General features: G+C 49.4%; 1 protein-coding gene across 1 annotated transcript; it reads right to left on the bottom strand.

Annotated features, from left to right (window-relative positions):
* Window positions 1-13,629: 13,629 nt before the first annotated feature.
* RASSF10 (Ras association domain family member 10) lies at window positions 13,630-16,696 on the bottom strand. The gene has a single exon (XM_069623627.1). It carries the CDS (start codon window positions 15,927-15,929, stop codon window positions 14,580-14,582), a length of 1,350 nt encoding a protein of 449 aa, XP_069479728.1. The 5' UTR covers window positions 15,930-16,696; the 3' UTR covers window positions 13,630-14,579.
* Between the last annotated feature and the right edge of the window lie 1,857 nt (window positions 16,697-18,553).

Here is an 18,553-nt window from a genome sequence, read left to right on the forward strand (position 1 = left end):
TCCCGTCTTCTTCCTTTTGTTGTCCTGTCTATGTGTCAGCGCTCTGATGCCCGCGGGCTTTAGCGCTATATAAACAAATAAATAAATAAATAAATAAGCACTATTCTTGGTCCGCTTATTGTAACCCCCAAGCAAGCCTTCTTAAGTGTCCTTTAAAGCGCCTCGATGCCTGTAGGCTGTAGTGCGCTCTACAAATCCAAAATAAATAAATGCAGTCACAGCCAATGTCAGCTCTCATGGTCCTAGTGGCCACAGCATTGGATGATATACGCTATGCCGTGGATATGACATAGCGACTCCTCCCTAGTTATTTGACCAATGAAATCATGGTCCTAGTGCCCACTGTATTGGATGATATAACCTATGGCCCGGATATGCCACGCAGACTCCTCCTTGGTATTGGAACAATGACAGACATTTAGCTGGACGTTTTAATATGGGTTCTTCAGCATCTTGTCAGTCATCACTAACAGTCCATGAAATATCACCCAGGTGAGATGCCTGGGGCCTGCTTTGAAAGCGTGTCGCCCTCTCCCAGGGTCACTGGGGCTGCCCTCCTTCGTCTATTTGCACTGCTTCCGTGGTAAACCAGTCAGGTCTTTTCAAGCCCCCATCTGCGCTGTTTACCCCAAATCATCACTGTCAAAGGCCATGTGGGCGCCCCAAGGCAAACACGCAGGGACATTAAACCGAACAGTGTGTAGCATCAGCGCGCACACACACAACTGTGTTCTGCGTAAGTTCTGCACTTCTTTGATACGCGTTGATCATTTGAAGCGTGTGTCCGCGATCTTGCAGTAAAGAATGTCACATCTTGAATGAAAAGTGATGGTTGAATTAGTGTGCTTCTTTAAAAAAAAACACTTCGGGATAGAAGTGTTTTCATCCGGAAGTAGGCAGTAAATGCACAGGACATCTGCTGGCGCCTATGTAGACCCCTTTGTATTGGTATCTCATTTTTAACAATACCTACAGAGCAGAAAAACACTACATTTACTGCCCGCTCTAACCAGTGAAGCAGCGACAGTTCATCTGTGACCTCAGCCCCAGGCTGGCCATGATTAAGATGGGAAGACAGGGTTTCCTGGCACTCCCTTCACTTCAACAGCCACAGAGTGAAGGGTGAAAAGCTGTGAATCAATCATAACCACTGGCACTTTCTCTGAGCAGAAGAACACTAAATATACTGCCCAGTGAAGCAGCGACAGTCCATCTGTGACCTTAGCCCCAGGCTGGCCATGATTAAGATGGGAAGACAGGGTGGCCTGGCACTCCCTTCACTTCAACAGCCACAGAGTGAAGGGTGAAAAGCTGTGAATCAATCATAACCACTGGCACTTTCTCTGAGCAGAAGAAATCTAAATATACTGCCCAGTGAAGCAGCGACAGTCCATCTGTGACCTCACCACCAGGCTGGCCATGATTAAGATGGGAAGACAGGGTGGCCTGGCACTCCCTTCACTTCAACAGCCACAGAGTGAAGGGTGAAAAGCTGTGAATCAATCATAACCACTGGCACTTTCTCTGAGCAGAAGAACACTAAATATACTGCCCAGTGAAGCAGTGACAGTCCATCTGTGACCTCACCACCAGGCTGGCCATGATTAAGATGGGAAGACAGGGTGGCCTGGCACTCCCTTCACTTCAACAGCCAGAGAGTGAAGGGTGAAAAGCTGTGAATCAATCATAACCACTGGCACTTTCTCTGAGCAGAAGAACACTAAATATACTGCCCAGTGAAGCAGCGACAGTCCATCTGTGACCTCACCACCAGGCTGGCCATGATTAAGATGGGAAGACAGGGTGGCCTGGCACTCCCTTCACTTCAACAGCCACAGAGTGAAGGGTGAAAAGCTGTGAATCAATCATAACCACTGGCACTTTCTCTGAGCAGAAGAACACTAAATATACTGCCCAGTGAAGCAGCGACAGTACATCTGTGACCTCACCACCAGGCTGGCCATGATTAAGATGGGAAGACAGGGTGGCCTGGCACTCCCTTCACTTCAACAGCCACAGAGTGAAGGGTGAAAAGCTGTGAATCAATCATAACCACTGGCACTTTCTCTGAGCAGAAGAACACTAAATATACTGCCCAGTGAAGCAGCGACAGTCCATCTGTGACCTCACCACCAGGCTGGCCATGATTAAGATGGGAACGCAGGGTGGCCTGGCACTCCCTTCACTTCAACAGCCACAGAGTGAAGGGTGAAAAGCTGTGAATCAATCATAACCACTGGCACTTTCTCTGAGCAGAAGAACACTAAATATACTGCCCAGTGAAGCAGCGACAGTCCATCTGTGACCTCACCACCAGGCTGGCCATGATTAAGATGGGAAGACAGGGTGGCCTGGCACTCCCTTCACTTCAACAGCCACAGAGTGAAGGGTGAAAAGCTGTGAATCAATCATAACCACTGGCACTTTCTCTGAGCAGAAGAACACTAAATATACTGCCCAGAGAAGCAGCGACAGTCCATCTGTGACCTCACCACCAGGCTGGCCATGATTAAGATGGGAAGACAGGGTGGCCTGGCACTCCCTTCACTTCAACAGCCACAGAGTGAAGGGTGAAAACCACAGGCATTTCTCTGAGCAGATCCCACTGCATACTTTTTTTGCTGGTTGTGGGTAATTATGAATGGGGAGGCAATATGCAAACCACGGTTAACCCCAAAGCCAATGAGAGAGTCCAGCTGATACTGCCAAGTCCCATCATTTCTGCGGCGGAGCATAAGCGGCGCACCGCAGGGTATCAGTGAGGCTTTTGTTGGGACCGCAAAGCAAAGTGAGCTTGGGGTGGATGGCCGGGCATGCATACACAGCTCAGGACACTTACAGCAACTCACCGTAGCAAGCACAAAGAGATGGGTGGGAGCCCCTGGGACGAATGCACCTCAGTGGGAGCACCCACGCAGGGTCTCTGTGCCCCGTGCCCAAAGTGCCACTTTCAGTGTCAGATAGAAATGTGTGGCGGAACACTTGGATGCCATTAGACATACAAGCTACTTTGCACTTTTTAATTTGTAACCACAGGTTTTCAGTTCAATATCGAAGCAACACGGGCTGAAGTCCACCTTTAAACACACCTGCATAGTGTGAAATGCTAAATGCCAGAACATGCAGATTTCTCCAAATGTTATTGGATTTCCAGTGAATTTTATATTCTCAAATGGGTGTATGGGGCAGACTGAATTTCTAGGATTGAGAGTTTTCCACTGAGCATTCTTTTTTCTTTTTAACATGATGGTGATGTTCATAGATTAAGGTAATATATTATTACAGTTAAGTTATAATCACTGTTCATGTGCCCAGCTTTTGAAATTGGGAAAATGCTTTAACTTTATTAACAAAAGAATCCCATCTTGTCTCAGGGATATTTCGTTCTTTGAATTCTACCGCTTGTAGTTATGCATTTTTCATATGGAAAATAAAATGACTATTATTTTATAATTGTACATTTATTGTAGGGTTTGAACATCAATTATGCCGCTTCCGGAAGCGTTTCAAAGACCAAGGGCCTAATTCAAAGAAATGTTTTCCAATGGGGATTTGCCGTTATAAAACACTTCTGTGAATTAGGCCCCAAATGTCATGTGGCATCACTTTAGGGAGATGATGCCGTTCATGCCACCCCTAATGTTTTGGCGAATAGGCCGCAGGAATCGATCTCGTCATCCACTGGCATGTGCCCTGGGCAGCTGACACGCTGAACGGTTAGTCATCACAGATCCGTTTGCACTGCACATTATATATGGAAAGCTTTTCATCAGGTGTGGTTGCTTATTTTAATTTATCGCGTATGTCCCCTCGATATTCGCGCGAGGATAGCTCAGGGGCAACGCGCTCGCCTTGGAAGCAAGACGATGCGGAGCAAGACAGGTTCAATCCCTGGGTCGCACTTAGACATCTCTGGGTATTAAGTTCATTATAACGGGTCACGCATAGACATCTCTGGGTGTTAAGTGCATTATAACGGATCGCACTTAGACATCTCTGGGTATTAAGTTCATTATAACGGTTCACGCTTAGACATCTCTGGGTATTAAGTGCATTATAACGGGTCGCACTTAGACATCTCTGGGTATTAAGTTCATTATAACGGGTCACGCTTAGACATCTTTGGGTGTTAAGTGCATTATAACGGGTCGCACTTAGACATCTCTGGGTATTAAGTTCATTATAACGGGTCACGCATAGACATCTCTGGGTGTTAAGTGCATTATAACGGATCGCACTTAGACATCTCTGGGTATTAAGTTCATTATAACGGGTCACGCTTAGACATCTCTGGGTATTAAGTGCATTATAACGGGTCGCACTTAGACATCTCTGGGTATTAAGTTCATTATAACGGGTCACGCTTAGACATCTTTGGGTGTTAAGTGCATTATAACGGGTCGCACTTAGACATCTCTGGGTATTAAGTTCATTATAACGGGTCGCGCTTAGACATCTCTGGGTGTTAAGTGCATTATAACGGGTCGCACTTAGACATCTCTGGGTATTAAGTTCATTATAACGGGTCGCGCCTAGACATCTCTGGGTGTTAAGTGCATTATAACGGGTCGCACTTAGACATCTCTGGGTATTAAGTTCATTATAACGGGTCGCGCTTAGACATCTCTGGGTGTTAAGTGCATTATAACGTGTCGCACTTAGACATCTCTGGGTATTAAGTGCATTATAACGGGTTGCGCTTAGACATCTCTGGGTGTTAAGTGCATTATAACGTGTCGCACTTAGACATCTCTGGGTATTAAGTGCATTATAATGGGTCGCACTTAGACATCTCTGGGTATTAAGTTCATTATAACGGGTCGCGCTTAGACATCTCTGGGTGTTAAGTGCATTATAACGTGTCGCACTTAGACATCTCTGGGTATTAAGTGCATTATAACGGGTTGCGCTTAGACATCTCTGGGTGTTAAGTGCATTATAAATAACCAATTACAATTTGTCACGGCTGGCTGAAGATGCTCAGGGGCCAATTTCAAAATGATGCCTGGTTGGGCCACTTACCTTCAGCTGGGGAACCCTGACACCATATGTCATCAACAAAGATGCACTGATGTGCAGTAATTTAAGGTTTGCAAAAGCACTGTGCAATTAGGGTATATTGGGGTACAAGCAGTCTCAATTGGTGCAATTTTCTTTCCCGTGCCCTTTTCTGCTAACACAAATAATGTATAATAAGGCAGGGAATTCATTCTTGGAAAATTCTCTCTTTTGTTTCTTAGACTTCCCTGCATCCTTAACTGTTTTCTTAGCGGCTTACACATTTCTCAGGACTACTGATTACCTAGTGAAGGGGTACTCAACCGTTTGTCCGCAATGTGCAGAATGTGCATATAAAATGAAAGGATGAGCAACATCCATTCGTCGACAGAACATATCATCACACTCAGTTATTGTGCGCAATGTGCAGACTGTGCATATAAAATGAAATGATGAGCAACATCCATTCTTCGACAGAACATATCATCACACTCAGTTATTGTGCGCAATGTGCAGAATGTGCATATAAAATGAAATGATGAGCAACATCCATTCTTCGACAGAACATATCATCACACTCAGCTATTGTGCGCAATGTGCAGAATGTGCATATAAAATGAAATGATGAGCAACATCCATTCTCAGTTATTGGAAAAATATTGCAACACAAATTAGAAATGTAACAATTTTAGATTGCTAATAGGACATATTAATTTGCAGTACTTAAATTATGTAGATCATGTACCATTCTAGTCCAGGATTTGTGCAAAGACTTTTAACTTAATTTGACATTAAGTGGTTGTTTACAGGACATTTTAGCAATGGCACTTCAACGAGTATAGACATTTTCTGAAAACAAATGTGCATGGTGGCAACAAACTCAAATCTTGCATAAGCAAAAATAAGCCAACTGGAACCACAACAGGATCATTGGCCAACATCCCCACACAGCTCAGGACGCGCAGGCCTGGCAAATGTGGTCTCAACTATTCAGCACCTCCTTCCTGGCCTCCACATCATGGCCGAGAGCAACTGGAAAGCAACATTTTAGGGTGCCGCGGGCAACAGCTGCACTTTGGGGGATCACTGGCCTAGGGAACATGCTCATCCCACAACCTCAGCGTGTGTCTTGATTGTGTGGCTAACACCCAAATAAAGCCATGCATGCTTGGAGCCAGCAGGGGAGCTCAACCCCTTAATTACCAACTAAGAAATGCCATTACGTTTTCTTAAATCAGACTTACAAGTGACTGGCCAAAGGTGTGGGGGCGCTTTTCAGTTGAACAGCAAGAAAGATCCAGACGCCGACCCAGATCCAGACGCCGACCCTGCCACTCGTTGTAAACTAAAATAAGCACAGAACCACTGGAAGGATTGTGGAGTGCACGGAACATTGCTGGAAAGCAACGGAGGTAAGCTTTGGGATACCAAGTACTGGAGGAACAGTTCAGAATATGCTCTCTGTCACACAAATGCATCCTTCACTACAGAGACCACCGCCCCCCCCCCCCCAAAAAAAGGACTGTGTCTCCCCAAATCCTGTCTGCCTCATGGAGAACTTATGCCGTCACGAGTCTACAAGTCCCAAAAGCACAAATTCTCACCAAGTGCAAAGCCCCTACAAAGGACTCACGCACTGAGTAGAGACCCCCTACTACGTGTCCTAGACTGCCCCCTCTCACAGGGTTTAGATGCCCTCACAACAATACAGGTGCACAGTTGCACACCGAGAACAAAAACTCAGGTTCCCCACACCCAGGACTGCATTACCGCACACTCCACTTTGCCCCGTGCAATACAAATGGGAAATGCAGCCAAAAAGAGCAACTGCGATCAACTCAAATTCTCAAGTGTTACAAAACATACACACTCTGGCGTTGTTGGTTCATCGACTCTCAGTTTGATGTCAAAGCACCACATTCACAGGATTCTGAGGTTGTGACGCAATATTTGTAAACCGCGATATTTGTAAACCCCAATCGGTTGCCACTCACAAGGCCTACTTGACGGGGTTGGACTGGGAACCAAAAGAGGCCTTGGAAATAATGTTCGAAGCGGCCCCATGTAGGACATTTTCTGCAAGCCCAACCCTTTTCATATGAGAACATTTGGAAATAAAATAGGTTACCACACAAACGAGGCCCAGGGTGCAGAGAGGCCTACCAGGAAATCTCCAGAGTTCCCTATAGGCCAGTCCACCCATGCCTACTGACGCTGAATGTGAACAGGTGCACTAGACTGCAGTGCCCCACCCCTCCTCACCCCTTCTCCCTCGCCAACGTGAGCAGTGGAGGCAGTAAGGTACTGCACATGGTGTGCGGGTGTACGCTTTCCCAGTGCTCGTAAAACCGTGACTTGAAGCCTGACGCCGAGGCCTTTGAAGCTGACACGCCCCCCTACCCAGTCTCCCTCCCCGCCTCCCACGCTCTCGCTCTGGAGAGACAGACTCCCAAACAACGTACAGTCAGCACCAGATTACTTCAAAAATGCTTAGAGCGAGAGCCCTGCGGTTGTGTGGGCGTTTTACGTGTTACTGTTGAGGTAACGACACGTACCATGCATAAATACGCCACATTTTGAATTCACTGCATTTTATCATCGCCTTGCATTAGCGGTAGTGGTGCTTGGGGGCGCAAGAAATATGAAGAAAGTTTAAAATAATTGCGGAACTTACGGGGCAAGCATCCCCGTTTACGGTGGATACGGCGAACTCCCTCCTAAAGCTAGAAGAGTGAGAGTATGGCCAACTTACTCCTAAATCTGAGAGTGAGAGTACAGCAAACATACTCCTAAAGCTGAGAGAGTGGCAGTATTTCAACCAGGGCGTTCAGTGGGGTAATAAAATCAAGGGGGCGGGGGGGGGGCATTTGGGGCGTGGTTTGCAGGTTGAGCGTGGCCTGAAAAATGCACAAACTATAGTAAGGTACGCAAACAAATATATAAATGTATGTAACCATGCAAATATTTGTATGCCTACCTTAGTATGTTTTGTGTACTATGCAGGCCATCTTTTATAAACATAGAATAAAAGATGGCTTGAAAAGTACGCAAACCATAGTAAGCTAAGCACATAAATATATAAATGCTTACATTTATATATTTGTTTACGTGCCTTACTATGGTTTGTGTACTTCAAGATGCCTTGAAAAATACCAAAACCATAGTAAGGTACGCACACAATCAGGGGCACCGAGTAGACGGGAGCTCCGGGGCCGGGCACTCCCAGCAGAATGAAGTCGGAGCTGAGCACACACCCCCCTCCCCCCCGGCCGGAGAGAAGAGACGCAGTATGGATGGCCCTTTGTTCCATCCATACTGTGTCTCTCTCTGGAGGCCCTGGTAAAAGCCGGGGAAAAACGATGTTTAAAAAATAAGTGATGCATTCAAAGCAAGATGCTCTTGTTTTTAATCTGTCCCTCAATTTCTAAAAATCCTTTTGGTTTGAGTATACTTCTACATCTGTGCAACCCTGTGCGCGGATGTAGAGGTGCACCCAACCCAAAACGATTTTTAGAAATGGAGTCACAGATGCAAAGCAAGTCTGTCCCTCAATTTCTAAAAATCGTTTTGGGTTGGGTGTATTTGTACATCTGTGCACCCCTCTTGGCAAGAGGGGTGCACAGATGTAGAGGTAAACCCAACCCAAAACGATTTTTAGAAATGGAGGCATAGATGCAAAACAAGTCTGTCCCTCAATTTCTAAAAATATTTTTGGGTTGGATGTATTTGTACATCTGTGAACCCTTCTTGGCAACAGGGCTTCTATAATTGAAATACTATGCTGTTGTTGAGGCAATGCTAGTTCATCTTAGTGGGGCTGCTATACTTTTGATGGGACAACATCAGCACTTTGTAGCAGATTTATTTATTTTAATTTTAATTGGTTATTTATAATGCACATAATACCCAGAGGATTCTAAGCGCCGACCAAGGGATCGAACCTGTGTTGCACGGACCAAGGGATCAAACCTGTGTTGCTCCATGTTGTCTTGCTTCCCAGGCAAGCAATTTGCCCCTGAGCTATCCTGCCGAGACTCTGAAGATCTGAAGTACATTTTATGACAGAGAACCAGAACTATTGAACAAGTCTGATATCATCTTCATCATCATCAGAATAACTCAACACTGTTGTGGTTATACAAGAACTAATATATTTAAAGGGATGCAATTACTCAGAATATAGCAGCACTATTCAATAACCTAAAGTGCTTAAGCATAGTTAATGTGAAAATACTACACTTCTCACCTTTGGGACAGTACTGCCACTTCTCACAGAGGCTTCTACACCTTTTATGGGGCAGCACTGATCTAGCCTACTGGACAGCTTCACTTTTAATGGCACTTCTCAATAGGACTGCTATACTTCAATACAAAATGACCAACACTACCCCACAGGGAATTGCATACGCTTGATGCCACCGAAGCAGCACTTCGACCCACCACAGCTGCTTTATTTTTAATGGCACAGTGCATGTACTTCTCAGCCACTCTGCTTTACATTTAAACAGACCAAATTGTCATTTCTCAGCAGGACTGCAACACTATAACATTGTGTTATGTATGTTGAGTGTGTCGTCACCACCAATGTGGGTTCACGGCACTCTCCCAGTGTCTAAATAGTAGATCTGGCTACATTCAATTGGCAACAGCCATGCCCCGAGCTGCCTGCTGTCCATGCGCGGCCGCTCAGGATGTTGGAAGCTGTGATGGGGCAAGGGATAGAAGGCTCGAGCCTGTAGGATAGCAGAATCAGCTGGGTCTTAAAAACTGCTCACTCATTCTGCAGTGAGGGGCCATGGGGCAAAATGAGCCTGATCCCACATAAAGGGGTTGTTACCCCTTTAGCTCTCCTGAATGAAAGAATGAGCTCTCTCAGGCACAAGTTATCAGCCCAACACACAATGAATGAATATGGTATGGATCTACAGATCGAGAAAACTGGAGTGAGAATTCAGTGTTTTAACAGAAATATAATTGTCTTCCCAGGTGGGAGACAGATTCCATTAATATACGTGGGGTCACTGAGATGACCAAGAGTGAAACTGTACGTTCAGTTGTGAGATTACCAGCCACAGGTATACTATGCTAAAAGGAGTGAGGTGCCCACTCAATATATCACACTGTTTGAAGGTGTGAGACCCATCCTGAATTCTTGCCCAAAGAGCCTTGGCCAGAGTTTCACACTGAAGAAATGAGCATGTGATCCGGGGTCTGCAGCCCACAAACACGCATGGGATTCCCATGCACCCACTTGCGAGATTTGCACCAAATTAGTGAGATTGTGCTCCAAGGTAGGAGGCACACGCACACTCTTTGCTCTGAGGTTTGACACACTCACAGGATGGGATGGCATTTCGATCTTCCATCCTTCTTGTGTTGCTCTGCCTTTTGAGGGCTACTACAACCTGAGTGATTATAGAGGGGTGGAGTAGGGGCAGTGATGGCCTACTGGAATGCAACTGGAAGGCTTAACCATCCTTCTTACTTGACTTTAGTATATGCAGTACATGCTAGCCAATGTTTCCCCTGTTCAGCGACCCCCCCCCATCCTCCCCGCACTAAGTTGGCGACTACGTGCAAATGCGGTCATATAACCGCTGGTGATGTCACTTCCTATATTTGGCCACCCCCCGGGGAAATTCATAAGTCGGCTCCCCTGCACACAATGATATAGCGTTTATATATTTGTGTGCATACCATATGGTTTGAATACTTTTCAAGCCAACTTTTTAAAACATGTTCATAAAACATGGCTTGAGAAGTACACAATTCATTCCATCGTTTATAAAGTTTTGACGATGGACAAAGTCTGAGGCGTCTTTGTCCGTCGGCAAAGCTTTATAAAAGATGGCTTGAATTGTGTACTTTTCAAGCCATCTTTTATAAACAAATATATGGCACTGACTCCCCAGGTTCACGAGGATCCCTCAGTGACCTGTGGAGGGGGGAAACAAAAGGACACTTACTTGTGAACACTCAGGGAGGGGTCACAAGAGGAAGTTACAGTGACTGACAGAAGGGCCAGCCAACCACAGCTGCTGCTGGCTGGCACTTCTGTCAGCTTGCCTGACTCGAAAATGGCCGGCGCATCTCCCGTTGTGGCTGCGGCCGTGGTGGGATAATGTGTCCCACCATGGTGTGGTGGGACGGGGGGCCCGGCAGTGTCCTGGCTCAGCCCCACTTTTTGGAGACTGCCGGGGCTGGGCATGGGCCACTTAAAGCACTGATTTCAACCATACCCTCCCTCCCCCGAACCAAGGGGATTGCCAGTTTGGCAAACCAGCCACCCCAAACCTGGAAAGTGATGGTATGGAAAACTCCCCCCTTAAAGCTGGGGAAGTGGCAACATGGGAAATTCCCCCCTAGAGCTCGAAGATTGACAGTAGGGCAAACTCCTCCCTAAAGCTGGGAGAGTGGCTTTTGCAACCTCCTCCCCAAAGCTGCAAGAGTGATAGTATGGCAAACTCCCCCTAAAAGCTGGGGGGAGGGGTGACAGTAGGGCTCCTCGCTTCGCCAGGCATTGGCGTGCAGGCCGGCATGGGACAAGGCTGTGTGTTTGCCGTTGCCTGCTATTAGCATAACAGATCCTGGCCTACACACGCGGCACGCGTACGGTACCATATACCGAGGTATGCGGGCCCAGCGGCGGACAAGGTGACGAGGGACTGCCACACCCAGCCGCGGCAGCTGTACACTTAATGAGCACAATTAACACAAGCAGCGCCGGTTCCAGCATATCACAAAAATGAGCCCTGCAACAGGCGTTCGGGGAGTTCCTCCTCACAGAGCAAGGGCGCCCTGTAGGCTGCTCACAAACAACTCATTGGGCCCCTTGCACAAAATAGGGCACTATAAGCCCTTCAAGGGAGAATGCAGTGTGCCCTCCGCCGCCTCCCACCCCCCAAAAAAAGAAAATCACTGTGTGAACCTTCCTTAAAACAGCTATACAATAGGTGTATCGCAAAACAATCCCTGGTTGCCTCTTGTTCACAACATGGACCGTGAAGACATGTTTGCCACGTGCACATCACTAAACAAACACACAAAGAACCTTTAAGTGGGCATGATGCAGCCTACACTGCAGGGCCGCGGGCTGAACGCTGAAGAAAGGCGCGCACCTCACAAAACAAAGCACGAGACAAGGAAAGAGCAGGCGACGGGTCTTAAACAGACACACAGTGCCCCCCACCCGCCAGCACAATGTGTGCTCCTCGCACACCATCGGCATGTGAGCCCTTAATGGAGGCATAGCATGCGGTGATGCCGTGTAATTAGGCCGGGTGTGGGCTCTGCTGCAGCCGCCGCGGAGTCTGGTCCGTGTGTGCAGACTCTCTCTCGCCGTGCTGCCGCGGCAGTTAGCGGGCCCAGCCCCCCTTTCACATGGTGGCAGATTTACGGATGTTGCAAAGCCCGGAGCAGATGACCCATTCATCTCTTATGGGGAGAGAGGAAACACCCCGCCTCGTATGCTGTGTCGGGCAAACACCACTAAAAGCCAGCTAGGGACGGAGTGGCACATGGCGTATACAATTTCACAACAAGGGCGCCCGCTCGGTGCTTTATGGCTGACAGGGGATGTGCACCCTTGCTCTGGGCCCAGCGTGCATCAATCATGCTCTACAGCATGCCCATGTGTGAGTGAGGCCCGGCTGCACCGAGGAGGCATTAAGAACACCCGTTTTGTGAGGGGGTGACACGGATGTAAACAGTGCGCAGTGCAAGCCTCTTCTTTGTTGCCGCCCACAGCTCTGATCGTACCTGAAGCTGCCCGACCCACGTGCACCCTAAGCCGTGGGGGTGACGGATGCACCTGTGAGAGGTGGGGCCATCAGCACCAGGGTTGACACACAATTACATTTCGGTGCAGACTTGTGATCTTGGGCAAACACTTTACATTCTGAGCTCGTGTGCCCTATAAGAGTGCCCTGCTTTCAATGTAAAATGCATCATTATTGCATATCTACAACATAGCATCCAGCATGGTGTACGGCGTGGCATGACTTCCCAGCAAGGTGTGCACTGAAAAAATCACATGCATACATTAATGAAGGCTGCCAACATTGGTCCGCGCTGCCCCCGGCCTCAGGACACACCCTCTCATTTGTAACGTTATTTCCAAAACCAACCTTTTGATATGTGACGCAGCAGAAATTGCCTGGTATCGGCCCCAAGGGTACCGTTCGTGACACTGTCGAAATTCCACTTGAAGTCTGATCTCAGTGGGGGATAGTAAGGATTTCTTAGCACCCCTAACTCAATCCCTGCCAACTCTCTGCCAGACATCGGCCCTGGGTACAAGAGCTGAACACACCTGACGCAGAGAAGCACACGACGGGTGCCATTATTTTGTGTAACGTGGGGGATGGGGGAAACTCCCAAACTTTAATAAGTAAGGATTATGGTGTCACCTGTATGTACTTACCGAGGCGGGCTACATGGATTAGGCTGCCGAAGCCAGGGGGCTTTGGGACTGAAATAACAGCCCGCCACTTTGGCAAAGGGATCATTCAGGTAATGCGTGAAACACCAGCCTGCAGTTTAACTTTCCGAGGCCCATAATCACTCGCAGGGCTGCGTCTGCTCGCACGAGCCCCAACACGCCTGCTGCCACTACAACACGCAACTCCACACTCAATGCCTTTCATTTTTATTGCTGCCTTTTGTGTATAAAAACAGATACATGTTGATATATAACACTTTTTTTTAAATTGCTGTGTTCCGGTACATTAGCGTGCTTTTCTGCCACACAATGAGGGCGCTGCGTCATTAAAAAAAAACATCTACTCCAATTAACATTTTTTACCAAAAGAGTAGGCGCTTCTTTTGGGGGCATTCTGTTCGTACAGTGTTCCAGAGCGCGAGTCAGTGCTACTTAGCACAGGAGTCCTGCATTGTGCGTTATAAAGTGTGTATGTTGCACGTGGGATGCGACGTTGGACTGGGGAAGGCTGGCCCTGGGGCAGGCGAATGATACCCAATGAAATGAGTAGATCAGCGAAGAGTAAGTCACGCGTCAGGCATGGCCTGGCCCCGGCTTTCTCATTATTTTGAGGTCGGTAAAGTAAGCACCGTTGTCTAGAGTGATATTAAAAATTAGGTGGGGGTGGGCACAAGGGGAGGGTACGAGAAAAATGTAAACAATGTGAAGCGTCGATCGTATACCAGAAACTGTCTGGCTCAGCCTTTTCTACGTGCGTTGATAACATAAGTACCATCAATGTGGGTAAAAGGACTTGTAATTTCTTAATGGGGACATTTTCCTACACGCCATGCCCCTGAAATGCGTGTGTATTTGGGTGTGTTGCATCTTATCTAATGTAATGTTTGGCCTAGTCTTAGCCTCTCTCATTATCATGTCGAGAAAAGGAGTACCATCACAGTGGCTAACTTTGAAGTGGGACCTTTTCAAGTGGAGAGTGCCTCTGGAAAAGGCGTGGGCCGGAGTCAGTTGCTCAGGTCTCCAACAATTTGAAGGCACTGACCATCCGGAAATCTCCCCAGGGCCCTGGGTGCGAGTGGGCTATGAAATGGAGCTTCGTGTGTGGTGAGCGCAGCCACGGAGGTCTTCCCACGCACACGCCCTACACCAGGGACTCGCACACGGCCGGAATGGAGTCGGAGTCCTGGCTGTGCATTGAGCTGAGTCCCGTGTCCGAGTCCTCGTCGTTACCTTCGGGGCCGTCCTTGCACAACTCCGACCCTTCCGCGGCCCAGTCCCCCGGGCCCTCCGCGGCTGTCAACGCGTCACCCTGGCCAGTGCAGCCCTCGCGCAGCTCCGTGTGGGACATGTCCCCATCGCCCCCCACATCCAGGCTATCCACGCAATGAAGCAGCCTCTGCAGTTCCTCGCCCTTGCAGTCCCACACCTGCTGGCTGCAGTCCAAGTCGCCCTTCAGGGCTTCCAGGTCCGTGTTGAGCCGCAGCCCGATGTAGAGGCTGGTGCTGAGCTGGGTGGTCAGTCGCTCCCTCTCCAGGAGCAGCTCGCTGTCCCAGCCCCCCTGCTCAGGCGTGCCAGCCTCGGGCTCCGGAGAGGGGGCCTCGGCCTCCTTGGCACCGAGTTCCCCCTTCCTCCGCTCCATCCAGCGCTGGTTCAGCTCCTCCTGGATCTCGGTGGCCACGCTCTCCACGAGCTGCTCCTGCTGCGAGAGCTCCTCCTGCAGCCGCGCCAGCTCCTCATAGCGCCTGGAGCACTCCTCGTCCTCGACTGACCCATCCACGCCACCACCCTCGGGCTCCCGGCCTCCCAGGCCGGCTTCCACCAGATACGTGTCCTGCACATAGTTCACCCCGTGCCTCTTTATTCTGTCAAAGTGGACTTTGGCCTCGTACCTGTAGATCTCTCGGTCGAGCTCCAGGATGCGCTGGAGCTGCTGGCGAATAGTGTGATCCTGGGACAGCACCAGGTGCACCAGGGTCTCCATCTTCTCCGCGGACGAGGCATCTTTGGGGAATGTCTCTTTCCTCTTTCTGTTGATCTTGGCCAGTTTCCTGAAGGCTTTTCTCACCACTCGCCGCTGCTTGTCCTGGGTCAGGCCCGTGACCGCTTTAGCAGATCCCCGCAGGGCGCAGGGGCTTTCCTTGCTCAGGACTACCCGGGCCTCGGCGCTGCGGGGTCCGTTGTTGGGCAGAGAGGCTTCGCTCTTGACCAGGACGAACCTCACGTTGCCCTGCTCCTCGCCCCAGGCCGACCAGAGGCGCAGTATGCGGGTTTTGTTGGGCAGGATGCGCTCAAAGCCCCTCCACTTCTCCACGATGCAGTAGGAGTGCGCCGGCCCCGTGAGCATTCCGCCGGGTCCCTCATCCTCCTGTGCGCCCTGCTCCTCCAGCAGCACCCGCACTACGTCCGCGCAGGTGGTGCGCCTCGACAACCCAGAGACCAGCTTCTCCTCCTGGCACACCCACACCGAGATCTTACGCTCCTGCAGCTCCATGGACGCCGGCACCGGTCCAGCTGGGGGTCGCACATGCAGTCAGTCACACATCCCGAAGTCGGCGGGAGCGGATACCCATCGCCTGTGTGGCAGCGGGTCGGGAACGCACGCTCTCCAGAGGGAACCAGGACAGAATGCCAGGCGTTCAGGCAGTGACCCGAGTGGGAGCTTCCCCACAGTCCGAGAGGGGGAATTCTGTGGGTGCCTCACAATGAGAGCTCTGGAGTGTGAAGGGGAATTGAAAGGGTGGAAGCTCCGTGCGCAGCGATTCTGTATCCAGGCATTGATGCCTCTGCATCCGTCGGGAGCCCGGGGAGGTCACATTCTCAGTGTACGGGTCCTGGGTGGCTGCGAGGGCACAGACGGGTAGTACGCACAGGGCGTGGGGGTATCCCGCGTCCAGACAGCCCTGGGACTGCACCCCTTCTTCCCTCGTGGGGTCCTGGCTGAGGCTACGATACCTCACGAGCTCGAGCGCTCCTTGTCGGCGTCAGACAGCCCTGGGTGTCCGCGAGTGCACAGAGCACGTTTATCAGACTCCGGCACTGGTCATTGCGCAGATATTCCGTGGCCAGGCACCTCTGGGGTCCTTCCTGCAGGTGTCCCGCCAGCAGCACAGGAGGCATGTGTCGGCATCTGCAGCCCTAGGCGGCGGTGCGCGCACAGGGAAGGTCGGGCTCAGACTGAGGCTGCCTGCCCCTGTCGGCAGCTTTTGCTAGCCCGTCCTCACGTGACGGCACCTCACACCCAGCAACCGGCCTGGCATTCAAGCAACTCCCCACCCAAGCTGAAGATAACTTATAAGTGAAGTCCCAGACCCAGTAATATAGAAATATAAGCGTCCAGAGGGATACCAGCATGCCTTTATTATTGTTAGGGGGGCGTGGTCTGCAAGATCCGAACGTGGCATTGTTAGTGGCGCCTTGACAGATAAAGGGCCCAAAGTGTCCCTTGAGTTCCAACAATTATATTAATAATTACTGACGACGTAACCCTGTGTAATCCCTGGGCCAATCAGGACCCACATTGGTTGAGAGGGGAGGGGGATCCAGTTCTATTTATACGTGTGAGGAAAAAAAAATGAATGAAACACATGTCTTGGGATATGCAACACCAACATTTCACCTGAACTCGCCCCCCCCCTGTTCATGGGGCAGTCCAGTTTCAGATCCCAGATAATTAAAGTGTCACAGTAAGCACTGCACATGTACCATTGAATACCAATAAATAAGCTATAACGTAAGTGTGGTGTCTTCTACACTGTGCTTTCATGTGAGCGTTCCTGACGAATGTTGTGTGCGTGAGTGGGAAATTGTAAGCGGTGCGGTGTTAAGGATTCTAATCGGGCGTCACACACCAGCCCAGGACTCTTGCCACTGGCCTAGGATGCAGCGCACATTTAAAAACACATTTTCTTTATTTCCTAAGAATTCAGATTGTGATGGCACCCAACCCGTCTCACACCCACCTTTACAAACACCCCGGGTCACAATGGACCATGAACCAGGCCAGTAGATAGGAATACAGTATTTATTTATTTTAAAATTCAAATGAAATCACACACATTTAATATAAGGCAGCAATCACCAGTGGGGCGATAATTACACCTTCTGATATAACATACACAAAGCACAAATGAATGAGAGTGATATTACTTTTCAGGTAGATAGCACCCAGTTAAGATTTCCCAGTGCAACGCTCCTCAAACCCTGATTAACTGAATTTTGGGTGGATAGAAAGGAGTAGCAAGGAGTCAGGTATAATAGGCAAATTAACCAAGGGGGTCCTGTGAGTCCCTCTGCCAGACATTAGTCCTGTTACGAGAGCCTTACCCAGAGTCTTTAGCATACTATCTTTCACAGAGAAGAAATATCCCAAACATATCAGTCTTTGTCCTGCCCTGGGGCAGTCCAGCACCGAAATGCTAGGCAATTCTCCTCTGAACAAGGGTACCAACAGCAACCCCAGACACAGGTTTCAGTCTGGTTGGACCTCATCAGTAGGGTGGAGCTATGCCTCTCTAAGAAAAGTGAGCAATGTGTCCACGTCTGGATTCCCCTAGTAATTTAGGGTGAGACAGCAAGCACTTGAATGGGGTAGTTTGGGCAGCGGACCGTGTTTCAGGACAGCGAGGAAATATCTGGTCACGGGTGACAGTGGCGTGCTCTCCTAGAAGAAAACAGCTGGGCAAAGGTCTGGTCATGGCACAGCGGCACCTCAGCTGGATAGAGCGGGTAAAAGGGCAAGCAGGCAGCACTGGATAATCCCAATGTGGATTCAGCCACCTTTACCATTTCTCCCAGAGTTATTGGGATTTTTAGTGGGGTTTTTCTGGATCAATGGTCCTGCCTGGATAGGGTCAGCTATAATTCAGAAGAGAGTGGGCCTCATTACGACCCTGGCGCTAAGGGATTACCGGTACCGGTAAGGGTACCCGTACCGGTAATCCCTTAGCGCCTGATTACGAGGTCCCTTTGCGGGTTGGAGACTTCAACGCCTGCTTTTTGCAGGCATTAAAAACCAACCCACAAAGGGACCTTGGTGCTAAGTACGGTGCCGCAATTTGCGGCACCGTCTTTAGCACCTTCCCCATTCCCATTGAGCCCTATGGGGCAAAAATGTGA

Source organism: Ambystoma mexicanum, chromosome 11, assembly GCF_040938575.1.
Source record: "Ambystoma mexicanum isolate Mex_15411 chromosome 11, UKY_AmexF1_1, whole genome shotgun sequence".
NCBI lineage: Eukaryota > Metazoa > Chordata > Amphibia > Caudata > Ambystomatidae > Ambystoma > Ambystoma mexicanum.